General features: G+C 44.4%; 1 protein-coding gene across 1 annotated transcript in view; it reads right to left on the minus strand.

The window, feature by feature from the left end:
- Positions 1-20,711, minus strand: part of LOC144142518 (nose resistant to fluoxetine protein 6-like) — a 95,650-nt gene that overhangs the window by 69,200 nt on the left and 5,739 nt on the right. The window contains exons 2-5 of the mRNA XM_077674096.1: positions 13,466-13,781; positions 12,931-13,142; positions 9,077-9,188; positions 856-940 (exon numbers count right to left, since the gene is read on the minus strand). Coding sequence (XP_077530222.1) covers positions 856-940; positions 9,077-9,188; positions 12,931-13,142; positions 13,466-13,751 — 695 coding nt within the window. The 5' untranslated portion in view covers positions 13,752-13,781. The remainder of the gene's footprint in view (positions 1-855; positions 941-9,076; positions 9,189-12,930; positions 13,143-13,465; positions 13,782-20,711) is intronic.

The following is a 20,711-nucleotide window of genomic DNA, read 5'->3' on the forward strand; positions in this document are numbered from 1 at the left end:
CGCGTCCCTACTAACCGAAAAAAAAAAACTCCTTTACAGTTCAATTCAACGCTACCAGTCAACAATTGGGCCGGAGTAATCAAATGTTCTTTGTGTCTACTCTTCCCCACAGTTCACGGCAATGGCAACTGCGGCATCGAAGTAAGCAGATATGTCCAAAAACGACGCCCTACATACGATGTGACTCAAGGATGACGTGCGCTGGGGCCTCTTACAATGCAAGCAGTGAGACATGCTTTGGCGAACCCAAGAGTGCGCAACGCAACAGCGCAGAAAATTCGTGCGCTGTGACTCCCAACTGGCCTATTATGATCGCAATTATTCTTACCTGAGGCGAACTGTGGTCAAATAAACCCTCAAGTATATTAGGAGTTTACAAAATAGTTTGTGGGGTTAGGGTGAACAACACTTAGCGACACAGGGATATTTTCGATCTCATCTTACCAAAGAAAATTTAACGATCGTGAAGAAAATTCCACGCAGACCCCCTGGACAAGCCCGTGCAAAACTTTGTTTTACTGACCCCCTTTAAACTGTAATATATTATCATGTGACTTCATTGAGTGCTTTTGGGTGTTTAATAACTAGAGTTATGGATTTTTTGGAGGCTGGCACTAAGATCACCGTGACCATTTCGACGTTCGGCGCCAGTCATCGGAGCCTGTGGGTTGTACGGCCGCCGGCACCTTATTTCCAATTTGTGACAACCAGCCTCGGAATTGAACCATTATTCAGAAACTCGTCTAGGTATTTTTTTTCAAGTCTGGCTTTTTTGCGTTAAATAACAATTACAACCTGCCTAGACTGCCAGTTTTGTTTAGGCATCAGCAGTTTTTCAAACGAAAAAAAACTCACACGATGGCTTTCTGAGTGGTTGTCCATGGTTCAGGCTCACGTGTAACACAGTTGGCAACTTCAATGTCAATGATCGGTGGTTTCACTGCAAAAGTAACGGAACGAAGTATCGGAATCGACATGAAACCACGAGCGATAGAGAGAGAGAGAGAGAGAGAGAGAGAGAGAGAGAGAGAGAGAGAGAGAGAGAGAGAGAGAGAGAGAGAGAGAGAGAGAGAGAGAGAGAGAGAGAGAGCAGTTTAATCATACTGACGGTGTCGCTCCAGCAGTAAGCGTAACATGCTACGTCAGTTGAAAACTGCGACCAGTGAAAAAAAAAAAAGAAAAGAAATAAAGAAGACAGAGAGAAGAAAAAAGTAATGAAAACGTCTTGAAGTCTGGAAACCGCGATAAACGTGGTTATGCTGTCCGCTATAAAAGCAATTCCAAACTAAACAGGGCTCGGCACGCCCATTTGTTTCCACTTTTGGGAATAATCGAAAATATTTCGAATGCAAGCCTTGAAACGTGTTGTCGCTATCTAAGAACAGAACTTGATGTATAGCACATCATTTGGGCTGATTATCTACGTAGATCCGATAAGCATTGTATTAGTAAGAGTGCTACACGTAATGCGTGATGTTACGTCTAATCGACCACTGCAACAAGAGATCGCGGACGAATCTTGAACGCTCATATAGAAATGATCCTATGAAGCGTGATCTTACTGCAACAAGTCACCGTTCTACGTGGATGGTCCAATAGACGTAACACAGAACTGGCACCAGCCGAATCACGTGCACACTTACCACACGTTAGCGCGGCAATGTGCGGTGATTTTAGAAAGCTTATACAGATTAATGCCCGGAGGTATGCGCTGTAAATGGCACCCTGGTTCTGAGACATATTTCCGCTTACAAGGTAGAGACCCTTCACAGCATCTCCACCCCTCTCCCTCTATTTTTCCAGAACTCCAAATTTTGCCTTCTCTTAACCTTCCCTTAACCTTCCCTCCCCAACTATCTCGCAAGTCCATTCAATGCCTCCACTTTTCGAGCTACTCTGTCCAACCCCACGGTAATGTAGACGCTCCCTCCATTTCCGTTGTTGCGTTTCTACGCATCACGCACAAACTACGCATCTGAGGGGTGCTTGCGACATCTAGTGAAGCACTGGCGCGGCAGACCCGTGGGAGATTCACTAGGTGAAGAAGGCAGGATATTCACTGAAGCTTTGGGCCCCGCCGTTTTGTCACGCGGATATCGCCAATTCAGGCGTGAGGGATACTCAGCATTAAAAATAAAGGAAAGTACAGGTATGTCCCTGACATACAAGTTCAGGCACGTGATAGAAAGTTGTGTCATTTCAGCCGGGCATTCTCCGACATCACATTGGACTGAGATGAATATTACCGACGAAACGCGATGGTTGAAGCGTTCGAAGGTGCAAATGTTGCGTGTTGTACGGGGTAGATTGCACAGCTTACACCAGTTTGTTCGAGGCGGAGTAAAACACTTCGCACCCATTTTACCTGTTTTTATACGCTTCATTCGGCCCCTATTCTTTCTTGTTTTGAATTCTGGACCTCCCAACGCTTGCCAAAAAATAACGGAAACGCATGATGTTGCGGTGAGTATAATTCTTCAGGGAACGTTTAAATTTCGCTACGCTAAACCTCAGGGGTGGCATGATGAAAGGGTCTTTGCACTCGAAGAAAAGGAGCATATGCCCCTTAATAATGCCATTGACTATAGGCAATTCCCTTACGCAATAATTTCACAGAACGCGCACTGGGAAAACCAGAAGACTGAATGCATCTCGGAGCTAGTGCTACCAGAAATGTTGCTTACTATTTAAATCCAATATCAGAAGTTGTGGATGACATAAACGTTTAGGTCTTAAGATGTACGCCCCGACAGCGTTACTTCGGCGTCGAGGGGGCGTTTTGGAACGCAGTTGCTGCATTTATCCTTTATGCTTTCCGAGCACTGAAGTTTAGTGACAAGAGCTATAGACTAACCGCAACGGTTTTAATCACTGCGGTACACGAAAATCAGAGGCCGAGTTTTAAAGTGTTTATTCTCTAGCGTGGTGGCTTCTATGAACGTTTTGGTTTTTATTTGGACACTCCCAGACAGATTTTCGTTGAGTAAGACTTAATGAAAGTTTTAGAAAAGGGGTACAGAGGTGATAGGGAACTCAACGATGGAACCAGAAGTCGAAGGCCCCATAATCCGCTCACGCCGATCTTGCAAGCCAGCCAGAGCAGCTTGCCATGAGTCTGTATCACTGAGACATGTAATGTCAGTTGTTCACTCCAGAGCATATTAGTGGATATCATCCGGTTTTTTAGAAGAGAGTGGGTGTTTCTCCGTATTTAGCACATTTTAATGTTAATGTCGGACGTTTTCTACTTAACAGATTCACTCATTTAGATTTGCGGATATATGTGTTGGTGTGTATTCTGCGCACAGTTTGCGATTCTTCGGCGTCGAGATCCCATGTGGCAGGTGGAAGGATGGTGTTGCTGGGCGTAGGATGAAGACACGTTCTCCACATTTTTCAGGCAGTGTAGTGGGGTAGCCGTGGTAAACAGGGAGCACAGTCTTTGACTTCGGTTGGATCTTGAACGGTTGCGTCGCTCCCTACCAGACCATTGTGTCTGGGTGTTAATGTGATGTGAAATTTCATTATTGTGGATTGGAGAATCTTTCTAAAACGTTTACTCGGCCTGCAGCCAAGAGACTAATGGTCTTTTGAGCTTGTATAACAATGTTTAAGCATCAATTCGATAGTTCCGCTAGGCGGATCGCCAGGAGGATGGCCCTGATTTACTCTTTTTCCGTACGAAATCACCGCGATTTCTACACTGCCCCACTACGGCAATTGTTTCCTTCGTACTGTCGAACATTCCCGTGCATGGTTCTCGAAATGTCCTCGATTGATTGATTGTACGGTCTTGCCGACGCAACGCAGGCGATGAGGCGCGCCGTAGTGGAGGGCTCCGGATTAATTTTGACCACCTAGGGATCATTAACGTGCGCCGAAATCTCGTACACACGGGCGTTTTTGCTTTTCGCCTCCATCAGAAAAGCGGCCGCCGCGGCCGGGAATCGAACCCGCGACCTCGTGCTCAGCAGCACAACGGCGAGTTGTGTTGCTGAGCACGAGGACGCGGTGGGTTAAACTTCAAGCCACCGCAGCGGGTTAAACTTTCCTCAAAGGAATTCAAAGGTATGGATCTTTTTTTTTTTTTTGCAGGGTGAGGGTATTTATCGAAAGTCGTTGTATCGGTGACATACCCGTCATGGCGTCAAGCCTTTTTGTTCTGAACGTGTGCCTATATTTCATAGGATAAGCTGTACCAATTTTGTTTTTCCCAGATGCTCCTTTTGTGTTAGGAAAGTGGCCTGTCTGATTTCTTCACAGGTATTATAAATGTAAGGAAGACCATCGCCAACACCATACTCGTTTAAATAATGTAGGAGCGTGGACAGCACTGGTCATTCGCAATGCGTGGGTATGTGACACAGAAGCCACACATGGAAGAGGCACCAAGTCGTGGATGTCCCATCGCCATCGCTGGGACGAAGAAGAAGTCTCGTCGCGTTGGCTCTCCGTCTCGACTTGCTGGTCAGCGCGACTTGGTGCTTCGGTGCTACCGCTGCTGATGGAGCGGCTGAAGAATAAAGCCTGAAAACCCTCTTATATAAAGCACAATTTAAAGACCATTGAGGTAATTTGGAAAATAGGGAGGTTGAGGGCTTTCCTATATGCTGCCATATTGATGGTGTTTATTTGTCCTTCTTCAGCGTTGGTAAGTTCGTGGTACGGCAATCTGTAGAATACCCAGTTCATGGTCAGTTCCTGCGCAAGTTGTGTCATTTCATCTTTCATTCCTGCTCTTCCATTGTGCAGGTGTTTTACAACGTGGCCTAAATGGCCAAAGATTTCCTGCCGTTTAGCGATTTACTGTTCTCCTCTTTTCTGTGTGCCCATGCCGAGGATTCTTATGTGACTGTTTTCGGGATGACATGCTGATATATTTTTGGTGCTTTTTTAATTGGCTGCACGGCGCCAATCATCGTTTGCCGTAAAGAGCTTGCAGTAGTGATCGGACCACTAAAAGTTTGAAGCTATGTTAAAATTTGTGTAATTTTATAGATGTCATATACTCGGCGTTGTTTCGTATTGGGACACATATTAGTTAGTTTCTAGCTACAATCTAGAGTTTCCTCTTTTTTTGCGAGCCTGGCTTTAGTCTTTCGCCCCCTTTTCAAGCTAGGTGACACAATGGCGCCCAGCAACAACCAGCTTGTGAAAGATGATGTTCATCCGAACAGTGCTTGCAACTTTAAGCGCTCGAGAAACCAACAGCGCGCAGCTATACAGCGCACAAATTCCCGGTGACTTAACGGCGCACGGCAAAGCTTGTTAGGCCGGGTTCAGACTGCTGCCGCAATTGTAATACCTTTAAAGAATGACATCCTTTCACGTCTCAGCCAACCGAACGCCGTGACAAGCCGTTTTTTTTACGTCTATAAATGTATTTTAACAGCACATTATTATAGTGTATTATAACAGCACACATTTTCCAGCATATTACTGGCTAGTTGTAAAAATGAGGTGGTTGGGAAATAAATCTCCACGAAATAGCATTTCATTTTTTTTGTAACCGCTCAAATCGCACAATGGCGGAATACGTGTTTTCCAATATTGAATCAGGTTGTGTTTTAAAGGTTAGTATGTATTGTTATGGGTGGCTGGCATTATTGAGCCTTCCTGGACAGATAAGCAAGTGATTCGTCGAAGTAATTTGTGGTTCTAATGTGCAGTGGAATAAATAAGCGTTCGTTCAATGCAATGTATGGGAGAACGAAAAACACGATGAGCCAATCTTGGCCACCTCACCAACTACTGAAATGATGTCAGACTAGTTTGCCCTATGTTTTGATGCTTTTTCACACCTCCAAACTGTGCTTTTACCTATTTGCAACCTTATAATGAGTTTTTACAACTTCACGCACAAGGTGGCCATGTCAAACGCCGAAAATCGTCTCGCTCTAGCCCTGTGGATTTCCAGGCTCTTGCCATAACCAAGCTAATTGGTTGGGAGGATAGGGTGACTGATCGTAGTGTTTAACGCGCCGGCGCAACGCCTGCGATGAGTCGCGCCGTAGTGGAGGGCTCCGGATTAATTTTGACCACCTGGGGATCTTTAACGTGCGCCGAAATCCGTATACACACGGGCGTTTCTGCTTTTCTCCCCCATCAGAGAAGCGGCCGCCGCGGCCGGGAATCGAACACGCGACCTTGTGCTCACCAGCGCAACGCCTTGGCCACTGAGCCACCGCGGCGGGTGGGAGGATAGAGTGGCGGAAACAGCACTGTCGAACGGCCTTTGAAGGTAAAGTGCAGTCTATATCCTACGAACTGTACATGCCTACGAAGTGGTTTTTTTTACGTGTATCGGTATTGAGGATATTTGAGACTCCCTTCATTTTCCCTTTAAAGGTACTCTGAAGACGGCTTTTTAAGTTCCTATTTGTGGCAGAATCCTTAGTTCAACTTACGTAATGAGTTATTTCAATGGTTTGTGGAGTTCAGAGCCTTATATTTGTAAACTATGGAAGTTAAGACAACAGCATCACAGAAACGGCAATGATGTCCTGCTCTTTTTACATGTAATTTGATGGTTTCCTAATCCTGAAAGTCTTCCTTTGGCCTCAGTAATAGTTGGTATGATGCCACCGTGATTTGCATTCTTTACTGCCCGAAACTGCTTCACAGCAGTGCAATCCTGTTGAGCGCACAAACTCCTAACAAATACTCAGGACTGAAAAAAAAACAGTTTACTAATTGTTTGCTTGTGTACACAAAAGCACATTGAACGGGACCAAAAAGTCCAAAGGCACCGAAGCAATTCCAGTCAGCTCCGAATTCGAACGCATTGTTGGTTAATTAAACACCTCTGCGCGCTCCTTCGAGTTTGGTGCTGCAGGTAATATTTCCTACTTTTGCTACGTGGTTTCCGCCATGGACTACAGTAAACGGTCATCTTTCACTCCTTGCTAGGAAACGGCTGCCGACGATGTAGAGTCTGCAGATTGTTGACATTGTTGATTGTTGACCTGTTGACATACTTAGACCTCAAAGCAGCAACTTCAGCCTAATGAAACATCCGGGGACAGCCTTGGCCAATAAAGATAGGTACGTATGTTCTTAGCGTGACAGCCAATGGAAGGTTTTGTAGAAGTTCTGCTACTACAGGTACCGGTCGGCGCAGAATGCCGGAAGCAGAGTTTTTCGTTTAGTGGGCCTTCTTTTTTTTTGCTTTCGCGTTGATGTCACTGCGCTGTTTGGCGCAATTTTCAGGAAGAATGCGTTCTCGAGTGGCGTTTGAGAGATATCGCCTTCCAGTCGTTCCGTCTCCTCAGCTGCCGCTGTACGGCGCATTCGCAGATTGGTGTATATATTGCAAAAATAGTTTTCTGTACCTTCTACACCTCGTGACATCTTTAAATTTAATAAATTTAGGCCCTCGACATGCAATTGTGGCGACACAGTCAACGTCAATTAATCACCAAACAGCGTGGTGAAAAGACAAGGGCACTTTTGAACACTCATTTCTGGTCAAAAATGCATGAAAATTGGTTTTAAAAAGCCCTGAAAATGTGCTACACATTGCGGTATTCAGGGCGATGAAACAAGCAGGAAATCTAACGCTGTCAACACTGTCTGTTGTTGGCCCGAACCATGTATCAATAAGAATTATTAAGATCTCGTGCAGAACAGAGTATCTTCAGTGAATTGCCATCAGCAAGGGTTCTTAAAAGGGTTTCAAACCACTGGAGTTATGAATGGCAAGAATGGGCGCCTACATTATCTCCTCCACCCCTTCTTACTTCCGAGAGAAAAGTCGGGTTGTTCCCCACGCTTCATCTCAAAAAATGAAGGCGTGAGGTGTACCATGCAGAGTGATATCACCCTTCCCCCACCTCTCCCCCATTGCTTCACCTGTTAGCTTTAGTTTTTTTTCTCGAATCTGAATAGTCTAATCGCGTTTCACAGCGGTTTCAAATATCGCAAATATCAGCTTAGCGTTCGCAACAACAGTTTATAGCGCAGATTGCGAGCAGCCGTTAGAAAACTGAGCGAAAAATGTAATTACTTTGGGGTAATAACCTACCATTTTTGTGTTCTCTATTACGTGTGGACAGCCTCGGGTTTCAGGTACATAAAAGGGGGCGGTGGCATCTAAAGTTTCCACCGCCCCCTTTTATTACTCTCAAAGACGGTTGCACCCTCCCTATTTGCTTAGTTTTCGTACTTAAGTTCTAATGGCGCTGCCCAAAGGTGTTGTATCTCTAGACTTCCTTGACAAACGAAACTGTTCGTTGCATTTTGCAATCTCCCTAAAGGAACCACCTCCGTGATCTGGAAGTATCCCGCTCCGTCATTATTATTGTAAACATCTCCCGCCGATTACGTTTTATTCTCTTATATACTGCGCTGCAAGAACATACTAATAGCTATACAAAGGAAACCCTTCTTCTCCTGAAAATTAACAAATTTTTCTGATTTTTTAGCGCTGTTTTTCTTCTTTTTATATGTGTTGCTCATATGTGCGCACTTTCATGGGCGAATGACCACCAGTGATCACCTAAGAAGTCAATTTTGCAAGACCTATCGAGCAGTTTCCGGCATTTACAGTGAATCCGCTCTATGCGAATATGAAATCTGCATTTTTTCCCACTGTGGTAGAAATAGGTACTCCGCTTGTTTTGAGCATGTCGAAGAGGTTTTGCGTGTAATTGTTTTTAAAACAGCTTGGACATTTATGCCTTATAATATTGGTCATTCATGCCGTATGCCTTACAATAGGCAGAATAATCGAAAACCCCGCAACAAAGCGAGGCAAAATAAAAGTACCCCCTTTTTTATCTTTGCCATTAAATTAATCGGAATGAACCTTTCAACGCAAAATTTATATAAGAGCTGCTGTTTTCGTTTTGAGAAAAACCCGGATGCAAGCTGTACCGCACTCAAACAAGCAGACGCACATGCAATTTTCACCCGCGTGGTTTGCTGTGAAAATGCTCGTTTAGTTTACTACATGCAGAAACCAACGCTCAGTTTCAATTCTCCCCTACCGCAATGCACAATTCCTAGCTGATCTTACCACTTCAGACAGCGCAATGCGGTATTTGTGCCCGCTCTTGTAAATACATCATTGGCCTACCTGAATCAACCAGTGCCTGCAAGTCGGTCTGGGTGCAATCGTCGAGTACGCAGATTCCCATGCGGAGCATAGGAACCCAGTCCAAAGAGAAGTATTCTTTGTACTTCAGCACCTGAAAGGCGAAAGTGAAATTTCAAGCAAAATTTCCCACTGCCACGAAGAAAGAACGTGACGCAAATCGCAAAATAAGGGCATTAATTAAAAATAACGGAACAAATAAAACATTCCCTGATTTTTGGCATTGCGCCAATAGTCAAGGCGCTTGTAGATGCATCCCGCAAAACGAGATTTAGCACAAATAATGTAAAACATACGCAGAAGGAAGAAAAAATAAAGCACAAAAATCAAAGAAACAAACAAATGCTTGAAATTTGAATACGATACATCAAGACATGATCATTCAGTCCAAGTACATTGGAGGGATACAGTTGAACCTTGTGAACCAAGAGATGCCAGTGTACTTAGATAAAAGATAAGTGGAAATGAGTGGAGATAACCAAAAGGTATGTAAAGCGAAGCGGAAGTGCCAGTGTATTTGCTTCTTCTAAGAAGATCCTTTAAATACTCTAAAACGTCTGTCGTCATCTACTATGGCATGTTCAAGAGATATAGCTCGCGTTTCTCAAAGAGGAGACACGGGTTCCCTTGCCACCAATCGCTGGGCTCTGTCTACCGTGCAAATATATGTATTCAAGATTTAACTCAGGTACGGTAGAAATCTCTTCGTGCCCGAGCAAATACAAAAAATTCCAAGGCGTGAAGCTGTTCGGGAGTAAATTCAAGGGATGATAACTACACATATTAACCGAACTTATGGCCTACCTCTTCGTCACAGTGTGGATGGAATGCAAATTCACCTCTGTAGCCCAAATGCCCGCCCATGTTACCTTATCCGCATTTTTTGACGTTAATATAGTGAGCCATTGACTTTACCCGTTATCCAAGATAGTGCAATCTATCCAACAACGCACTGAAACAGTCTGGTTGCCGCCGTGGTAGCGATTGCAGCAGTACATAGTCGTTGTAGTGGCAGCAGTCGTACAACCAGCGGTACCGCTAGAAATAGCAGTACTAATTAAGTAATAGTAGTAACACCGTAGTACTAGTAGGAGTAATAGTACTTGTGGGAGTTGTAGTTATTCTGCTAGTTGTTGAAGTTGTGGAAGTAGGGGTTACTGCAGTACAAGATGAAGCTGTGTCGTTACAAACTGATACGAAAGTACAAATTCGCTGTAAGACATGGTAAACGGCGAACATGGGAGGCCGACGCTCGGGGTTCCTCTGTTAAACAAAGGGGCGGTGATTGTGCTTACAGAAATTATAAAAACAACACCCTTACACACGCCAAACTGAACTTAACCCGTATAACGCACGTGAGATAAACTAGTAGCACGAACAAACAGAGGTACGCAAAATGAATTAAACTCGCAGAAATCAACGCGTTAAAAAGAACCAAGAAGCCACCAATGCATCAAAAGTCTTTCCCTCATGGCTGAATCACGCAAACGGGTCAAGCGAATCAGCACCGCGTGTTCTGTGGTAGCGGGCCAAGCGCGCAATATGAGCGAAGTGTTACTCAACATCCCTTTATGCATATGCCCCGCAATCGAAGTGCACAATTCAATTACGCAGTTCGCACATTCGTGTAAACTATGTGCTTAAATAGAAGAATTTAATTTTACAAAATAATAAAACAGTACATCTGCCGAACTCTTCCGTATTGAGTGCAAAAAATATCATTTGCCTGACGTTTTCCCGCAGCATTCTATTGTGAACAGTTTCAATTATTATATTTCGAGTATTCATTATTGAAACGACAAAAACTGAAAATGTGTCTTTAATACACTCCAGTTTAACCGTGTACATCGCCTCAGTGATAGGTAAATAATGTTTAGAGGGACTATCGCATGGTCGAACAAATATAAATACGTGTACTCGGCGACATATAATGTGGTTTGCTGAACCTATTATTGTGTTAACAATAGATGGGACACGTCGGCGAAGTTTCTACTGCTCTGTGCTCATTTTCGTCCCGCGCTGTATCTAGAGGAAACGGTGGAAGAGCAAAGAACGACAGTGTGGAGCAAAAGCGCGGAGAGGCTTCTGAACCTTGGCCACGCTGTAATGGGGAAAACAAAAGCGCGGAGCGCCAGCTGCCACGACGGGACCCCTCGGGACTCCCTCCCTGTCCTCACACGCTCAGCTACAACAATTAATGAGGCGGCCATATCCCTCTCCTAGCCCAAGACCCCTGTCCAAACAACATCCTGCCAGACTCGCAAGCAGCAATTGGAAATTTCCAAGCTGGTAGGATATCCAAAATCACCCTCCAAAATCTATCTCTAAAACCCCCTCCCCACCCCGTGGCCCTTGTGGGTCCGCACCCGCACAGGAATAGGCGCCAACGAATCGGCCAACCGAGAAGCTCTAGCTATCACTACACGAGCAGGCCCTTCGTCTGAGCCTAACCACGGCCTCCCCAGCTCTTGGGACATTGTGATCTCGTTCCGGGAGATCACACAACCATACCGCCTCCCCCGCCTCCACCCCCCCGCACCCCAGCATCACAGGGGAGGAGACCAGAACCTGGCGCCTCCTCCAAACGCATGATGTCTTTCGCCAAAATCATTGAACCCATTCGAGCCAGGAGGCGACAACTACGAGATCCTCAGCCCAATCTCATCAAGCCATAGCAGACAACACTGAGGAGACTCAGTATTTTCTGCTGTCTCATGCACTCATGAACACACTCATGCGTCCGATCAGACTCCACCAGTTTTACCCTACCAAGTTCTTGAACCCCAAGAGCAAGTTTTGTGGCACCGACGGAAGCGTGATGCACGTGGTGTAGCTCTGGCCCAGACCACCGTCGCCTCCAGGTCCCAACAGATCGCGGAGGCCCTCTGGGCTCCACCAGCCCCTGTCCCTTACCCAGCAGTGAGTGAAGTGGTCCTCTCTCTCTCTCTCTCTCTACTCAAGCGGCCACTTGTATGCGTCCTTACATTCGAGCTTGCAGCCAGTAAGAACGATAGAGTGAAAGTAATGGAAACAATGACGGTAAAATACCGTTAGTGGTGGACCGCAAAAGGAGCGAGATGTAGGCAGTTCCGCTGCGAAAGCGAGCAAACTTGGCAACTAACATGGTTAGAGGGCTAAGGACGGTTGGCACAATGTAAGAGTAACGTGGGTGAAACATCGCGTTGCGGTCTTCCCCCGCCAAGGCGGCTCATGGCTAAGGCTTTGTGGTGCTGAACCCAAGGACGCGGGTTCGATTCCGGCCGCGGTCGCTGCTTTTCAGATGGAGGCGAAAAACGAAAACGCCCGTGTGCAGAGACTTCTTCTCACTATAAAGATACCCAGGTGGTCAAAGTTAACCCGGAGCCCTCCACTACGGCCCGCCTCACAGCACAGGCGTAGCTTAGCCGCGTTAAACCCCACCATCAATCGTGTTGCGTACTCCAGACGCTGGAGCAAGGAGGGCGCTTGGGTCCAACTTCAAGTTGGGCAGGAGAAGGAGAACAGGTCTTTGAATTATGTTTTTACTATTCATTAAGCTGTATTCGCGGTATTAAGTTATTGTAGCAACTTAGGGCCACTCGTATCGTCAAGGGTTTGTGTGAAATGCGGCACAATAGGAGGGAGTGGCGTACTTTAGTTGCGTCCGGCAATGCGCTAATTTGTATGGCTAAGAACAATCACAAAGGGGCAATGCGATATTACGCTAGAAGGATGAAGCGGATATGTAAAGAAAGCCCCCTCAAACACTTGGATTTTTCGACAAATAACAGAAACTAAGTAAAGTGAGGAAAATTAATCAAGTGCCGAAACCAACGTATTCTTCATTCAACACTCACCATCGGGTTCATCGCTTTAAATACAGGCTCCATCTTGTCCAGATATGATTTCCCATTCTTGTTGTAGATCTTGAATGAGCAGTACTGGCCAACTGATGTTGCTCGCCCGAACTCATCGCGTACCGTCGTATCGAGGCATTCGTCGAAGGCACCGAGGTCGGCTTTGGTGAGTTCAATAAGCCCGTTTGGGTACTTGCCTGACGCGTCAAACACTGTGGATAAAAATTAGACAGAACAAGGAGCGAAGACGCACAACATTCACTGCCTCTGTCGTCAAATTGTTTTTTGCAGCCATAACTTCCAGTTTTCACTTGGCAAATCGCGCACTAAGTTACCTTCCCGCCGCCCGTTCCCACAACTTTGGACATAGACAGTGCGTGGCGCTATCCTGATATGAGCAAATAAAACAGCACATTAAATGTTCCGTAACGGCCTCAACCAAACACTACTGACAGGTAGCCCACGTAGGGGACTGGGGGACGCTAGGGCTAACATAGCATCCACAAAAGGTAGGTAAAATCGTATGCATACTCACGCCTTAAAGCCCAGGGTTCCAACTTCCGCATCCCACGAATCATTTTAAGCATTCCGATGGTGCAAGTGGGAGATATTTCGGCCTCCTGGAGTTTCTGCATGAAACTTGGTGGAATTTTGGCGAATACGCTGTCCAAAACCTGTCTGAACTGTTCCTTGTAGGATTCAAAAGAATCCGTCGCAGGGGACTCATCGGTGATGTTGACTGCTTGGGATGAGCTGACACAGGCTAAGACTACAATGACGGGAAACGCTGCGCTCAGGCAAGAAGTGGCCCCACCGGTCATCGTTTCGGAGATTGAAAGCCAGCCTTACACCTGCAACGTCAGTACAGACTGAATAAGAGCGGAGCACTTTGATTCGATCTGCGTTTACAATTAGTTGCAACCAAAAAGACGGAATACCTTATCACATTTACTGGAGTGCAGAAAACTGATCTGGTGCTACCCCGTGCGCATACGCAAAAAAAAAGGTTGGAGAGGAATTCGAAGAAAGGGGATACAGTTGGCGGGGCTTATCGCAGCAGAGCTCGTGCACAGAGATATACTGCGTGGAGCGCAGCTCTAGCAATAGCGGCGGGAAGGGGCAATGGTGGTGCGGGCGGAGCAGCGTCAATGGTGCAGTGGAAAACTCCGGCCGCACGTTACTTCAAAAGTAGTGGGCCGCGTGTCGTGCTTAAAAACCGCCCGCACGCTTCAGCTTCGCTGGTTAACCATACGTACGGAGTGCATGGACGTATTTATTTATTGTCTTCCGAATCACCAACGCCTCTTTGCCAACGAGTTCTAAAAAGTTGATCTTGTAGTTTACCCCTTCGAAACTTCCCCTTAGGCATGATTCGGCCCACTGTGACGAAAGACGAATATTTTTTTGGATACCTCAGGGGTTTACCTTACGCCAAAATTTCTGAACAAAAGTGAGTTGTTTTTCTCCTCAATTAAATAAATTTCAGCTATCTTTCCCCCCAAAAGTGTGTAGCCCGACAATCTGCGGGGACCAGCAGAATTCAGCAACCATACACTGCGTGAATATTAACAAGGGTATACCGCAAGCAAGAATCTTTGCAACTAACCATTGAAACTTGCTTGCCAATGCCTTAGAAAGTTACCCTGCAAGGGAGGTGACGGGCACCCCGAATAGACTACTTGTGAGGTGTCAATCTGCTCTTTCCATCCCCACGTTTCCTGTTCTGTTCCCTTCGTCCCTCATTCGTCCTTCGTGCTACCTCTTGCCCTGCGCTCCCACGTAATCAGCGGCTGGCTGTGGACGGTCTCGTTTCCAACTATGCGGTTCGTGGACGTGCTCATTTCAAACTACGCACCGATGCTACACCTGGGCTATGAGGCGGGCCGTAGGGGAGTGCTCCGGATTAATTTAGACCACTCGGGGATCCGACGGGGAAGACCTCCGACGGGGAAGAAACCGACGGGGAAGACCTCCGAGGTGTCCTGGGTTCATTAGCTAATAAGCTGAAACTACCGGTTCCCCGTCCTGAAGAGGTAGAGGCTGTTCACAGGGTCAAGGCCCGATCTAATGCTGTTGCGCCTATTTTAGTTCGCTTCACTAGGCTTGACACTAGGCACAAATGGCTTGAGGAAAGGAGTTTTTTGAGGGACGAAAAGATATTCGTGAACGAAAACCTGACTGCTCGCACAAAACATGTTTATTGGTTAACAAAGAACAAGGCTACCGCGAACCAGTACCGCTTCGTTTGGGTCCGAAATGGGAAAATATATGCTAAGAAAGATGAAGGGATGCCACTGATCCGCATTAAGTGTGAAGCCGACTTGTCTAAAATAGTTGAAATTGATGACTGAAACTTTAGAATCTGTCATTGAATGGGAAAACAGAAAACGCGAATGGGCTTCTGTGCATTGTAGCAATGTAGTATTCAATTTAGTTCACGTAAATGTTAGAAGTTTGCAGAAACATTGGGGTATGCTCCAGGTTTACCTTGATTGCACACTGCTTTTATTGGATGTCCTTGTTCTTACAGAAATTAATGTCAGCAAATCTGAATGCTCTCAAATATTTCTTAACAATTTTCAGTTAATTAGTCTATGTAGAGAAGGTAGAAAAGGAGGTGGTATTGGAATGTTTGTACGGAGCACTTGGCTGGTTGAACGTTTAGAAGTCCAGTTCAGTGAGGCAGAGGTAATTGCTGTTTCTATCACTAAAGATTGCGAAGATTTCCTGATTTGTTGCGTTTACCGACCCCCGAATAGGGATATATCTGTCTTCCTTAACGAACTGCATGATTTCTTAATCAAACACAGTGCAATAAACAGGTAATTTTAGTTGGTGACTTTAACATTGACACATCTACTTCATCTAAGCCGGGAGTTACTGACTACTTAACATTATTGGCAAGTCATGGTTTCGAAAATCTGATTCAAGGATATACACGTGAAGAAATACTAAACAAACGACTGACAAGGACGTGTATTGATCATATAAATATTAGGGTGCCCCAAAAAACTACCCTAGGCTGTATAATTAAAGAAAAGGTCTCTGATCATTATATTATTGCTATGTCTGTGTTAGGAAATCACAATGTACACGATAATGTTGAAGGTGATACCAAAGTTATTATAAATTCTGAAAAGGTAGATAGAAAAATTCCATCATTTAACTGGGATTCCTTGCTACACTACGACCATTTACAAGCTTATAGATTGTTTGTTGAAACATTCGAAAATATTTACGATGACTCAAAGGTTAAAATACAGGTTACAAGGGGAAATAAATCTAGCCCGTGGATCAATGTAGAAATAATTTCGCTTTGTAAATATAAAAGCATTCTGCAAAAAAAGTGGCAAAGAAATCCTGAAAATACCCTTTTAAAGGAAGAGTTTCGGCCACTTAGAAACAAAATAACAGCAAAAATAAGGTTAGCTAAAAAATTATATCATCTTAAACATTTTACAGCATGCGGCCGTGACATACGAAAAAAATGGGGTGTCGTTAATAGTGTGGTAGGAAGACCGTAAAAAAAGAACATTGATATGATGCTCCAAGAAACATTTCCGGATATAACTCCCGTGACACTTGTGAATGAGCTTAACAATCACTTTGTCCGATCAATTAACCAACTTACTAACCTCGCAAACGCAAATCGCTTTGATGAATATACTTCGCCATCAAATATAAAATCAGCCTATTTTCCCACAGTCAATGAGTCTGAGTTATGGGATGTTGTTAAATCGATACCGCTAACTAAATCAGCTGGATTTGATGGAATTAGAATTCGAGACCTGTTTTGTAAGTTTGAGAAACTGAAAAATATATTGCTCTATATAATAAATAAAATCTTGCCTACTCGTGAAATTCCGAATAAAATGAAAGTCAGTGTGATTAGACCCCTTCATAAGAAAGGTTCTAAAATACTGTATGATAACTACCGACCGATAGCTATTTTATGCTCCTTGTCGTGTATTTTAGAGAAAATTGTGTATAAGTCCATGATTTCATTTTGCACTAAATACGATTTAATAAACCCTGTTCAATTCGGTTTTCGCAGAGGACTAAGCACTACACATTTATTGGAAGATTTTAACGATTACATTTGCAGCAACTTTGATAATAACAAAATGGTAATTTGCCTTTCGTCGATTTGAGAAAGGCATTTTGACACAATTAACCACCAGTCAATGCTAAGGAAATTAGATACCTTTGGTTTCAGAGGACCGTATAAGCAGTTTTTTAATAATTACTTTTCCGATCGTGCTCAATGCGTCCGTATTTCAAATTGCAGCAGTAATACGCTTCCCATAGACCATGGAGTACCACAGGGGTCTGTGCTGGGGCCTTTATTATTTAATATATATGTTAACCAACTGGGCGATCTTCCTTTGAAATCAAAAATTTTTCTTTACGCGGATGATACAGTTCTTGCATTGGCCTGCGACACATACTATGATGGAGCTCGAATTATTCAAGAGGACATTTGTGTTTTGGTCGACTGGTTCAACATAAACAGTATTTTTGTTAACACATCAAAAGAAAGTTATTATGTTTTCATAGCCCGCATAAAGCCCCAGCGCCGACTTACTCTGTTTTTCTCCATGGTACTCAATGTTTCGGTTGTTCGTGCTCTGAACTTGATTTTGTACACAATGTTAAATACCTTGGTTTGATCTTTGACGACACATTATCTTGGAGTCTGCAAATTCAGGAGGTGGCTAAACGGTTGCGTTTGATTTGTATATATTTGTATTCTTTGAGGTCGTGCTGTGACGTCTCCGTTAGAAAAATGGTGTACAAATGTCCAGGGGAGTCTATTATCAAGTATGGTTTGACTGCTTATGGTTTTGCTTCCCCTTACAAATTAAACGTTATAAACCGAATATTAAATAAAATTGCCGTTAACCTTGCGTATGGTACGCGATGCCATGATTACGATCTTGAATCGATTATGTATTCTTTTGACATGTTGTCTGTGCACCAGCAGTGTATTTTTGATGTAATAATGAAAAATTATTTTGATGATTCATTCAAAGTAGTAAACATTAAAGTAAAGCCGCTACGTTACACTGAACGATTCGTCCTACCTCGTGTGTACACCAATTTCGGTAAAAGAAGTCGCCGCTTCTATATTCCATTTTATTTTAATAAGCTTCACTTTGACCCCAATATCCCTAACTTCACCACAGTGAGACGCTTGCTTCGACAGTGGTTGAGCACAGACACATAAAGTTTCCCATTCTTCCGTTTGTAATTCTTACTGTGTTTGAACACCAAGCTTGCATTCCTTTATGTAACGATTGTATTATTTCCTTTCTTGGGAAGCTTCCTTAATGGCAGTGTTTTCTCATGTCTTGTATGTTCCCACACTCGTGTTCCTATTTATCGAGCTTGTTTTCTTATGGTGGAAATCTAGTACTTGGTTGTAAATGGCTATATGTATATTTATTATGTTCAATCACAAACTGTGATTCGCTGGGCTGCCCAGCCACGCACACAAGCGACCCCCACACGCTTATGCGGGCTGGATCATGTATTTGCATATGTACAGTGAATAAATTATTATTATTATTATTATTATTATTATTATTATTATTATTATTATTATTATTATTATTATTATTATTATTATTATTATTATTATTATTATTATCATCTTTTACGTGCGCCAAAATCTCAACACAATGAGTTTTCGCTATTCGCCTCCATCTGAAAAGCAGCCACTGCAGTCGGGAACACGTGTCGTTGGGCTCAGGGGCACAACGCCACAGCCACTGAGCCACCGCGGCGGTTTACGATGGTCTTTCTTGGGATAGTTACACCAGAAAATTTTGGTCTGTTTTTCTGTGTGCTTGTACGTCTGTCTGTACCTTTATTTAGTCTTACGGAAAAAAAGGTAAGAGAATACTTGAACGGGAGGTTTATATAGGCAAAATGTTCCCATACCACTGAATATGGAAACACTTGGTACTTGTAAAAATGATAAAGCAAGAAGAAAACATCTGGCATATTTGAGGCAAAACATCAATGCACAACTGGCACTCGCAGTGTTCTTTTAACTGAAAAGAAATGTGCGCTTGATACTTGCGATAGCAAACAAGAAATACACGTTCAAAACAATATTTCGACCCGAAGATACAAAAGATCTCACGCAAGCCCAGACCTCTTGGCAGTGTTTCAAGTACAATAGTAGCAAAATGCACCAGTAGATGGCGCGAGCAGTGGAGCGCGGGAGAATTGAGCTGACTTGAGCAAATACCCACCGTGTTTATCGTGGGAGGATCAAAAGGGGAGGGAAGAGCATGAGAGGTGGGCGACAGAGAATAGAGACGCATTTACGTGGCAGAGGTGGCAGTCGACTATCGTCTTTCAATGACAGTTGCAGCGAGGTGAGCGGATACACGGCCAATTTTTCTTCCGTTTATTTGGTCTCCCAAGACGCGTAAGAGTCTGTTCCGCCTCTATTCTCTTCACTTCCACCTTCTTTATGCTTCCAGCATCTTTCAGCACATGCAGAGACACGAAACACCTAACGAACGAGGGGTTAACTTCGCTGCAGAACGAAAGCCGTTGGCTGGAAGTCCAAACCCGTGATCATGTGCCCACTATATCTCAACACCCTGGCCACGGAATTTCTGCCGCGTGCATTCCCACGCTTGTGAGAGACGCCTCTAAAAATATTCTCAGATATTCTTACGGTTACGGTTCTGTGAGATGCGAATTTTCATAATAGACTGTGCAGAGTTTTTATTTTGTGATATAGTAAATCAAATAGTTTGATAATCATGCCTGAGTACACTGCCGTACCCTCTTTTTCTTGTAAAGGTGCTCTGAAGAAATATAAGACCTGTAACTCATGGCTACAATATTGCAACCTGGCCAAGTACAGCTTTCATTAGGGAAGTTAGAGGTGGGAAGTGACAGCTGCAGTTTCTCGTGGCATTAGCCCGGGGGTGGTTGCAGCAAATTTTGGAATAGGTGCCGACGGCATATTGAACACGCAATTGCAGGCAAAATGTCTCTATACGACTGCTATAAAGTTTCTGTGGCCACCTCATTCTCCACTAGCTTTGCTGTACCCTTGACCGAGACCTCTTCTGCGGCGCAGAGCTTCTCATTTGGCAGCACTCCCTCCTGCAGCCTTTCAGCAGAGCGCATCACTGCATACTGTAGCCGAGAGCGCGCGTCCGAGCAGCCCTCACAAAAGGTGCCGGAGCGTGGCGCCCAATTTGGCCAACCATCTTCGTACGTCCTTTCTGCCCTTTCCTTCTCTATTTTCACACCATTTTGCACTCCTCCTCATTTCGCCTTCCGCAACCACCATGCCTTGTGGCACTCTTTCTCGAACTGCCATACAAACTGGGGCTGGCCGTAAGCTCGTTCATTGCTCCTCGGGGTTGGTACTGCACAACATCGGTTAAACCAGGAATGGGCGAAAACCGATGTTGGTTTGATACGAATATTTCATGGGAACGCGCACTTTCGGTGAACTCCTCCGTAACAACCGCATCTGAAAGCCGTCTGTAAAAAAGTTCTGTGAAACTCTTTTCGCTCTTCTTATATATCGATAAAGATAAAATTTAGAAATGTCGGTTTGTCTGAGATTACGTTCCTCGTTGCATGAATTCGTAACAATTTATAAACGGCGAGTTTCACTTCCCAGGTCATGCTCTCGGGGCCAACGGCGTGTAAACACCAATTTAACTTTTATAATACGTGTGATTGTGATTCGTATCTAAACGAAGAGCACAGCAGACGTTAAATGCATAGCGCACATTTAACGG

Source organism: Haemaphysalis longicornis, unplaced genomic scaffold (genome assembly GCF_048455015.1).
Source record: "Haemaphysalis longicornis isolate Haplotype H1 unplaced genomic scaffold, Haemaphysalis longicornis Haplotype H1 scaffold_1, whole genome shotgun sequence".
Taxonomy (NCBI): Eukaryota; Metazoa; Arthropoda; class Arachnida; order Ixodida; family Ixodidae; genus Haemaphysalis; species Haemaphysalis longicornis.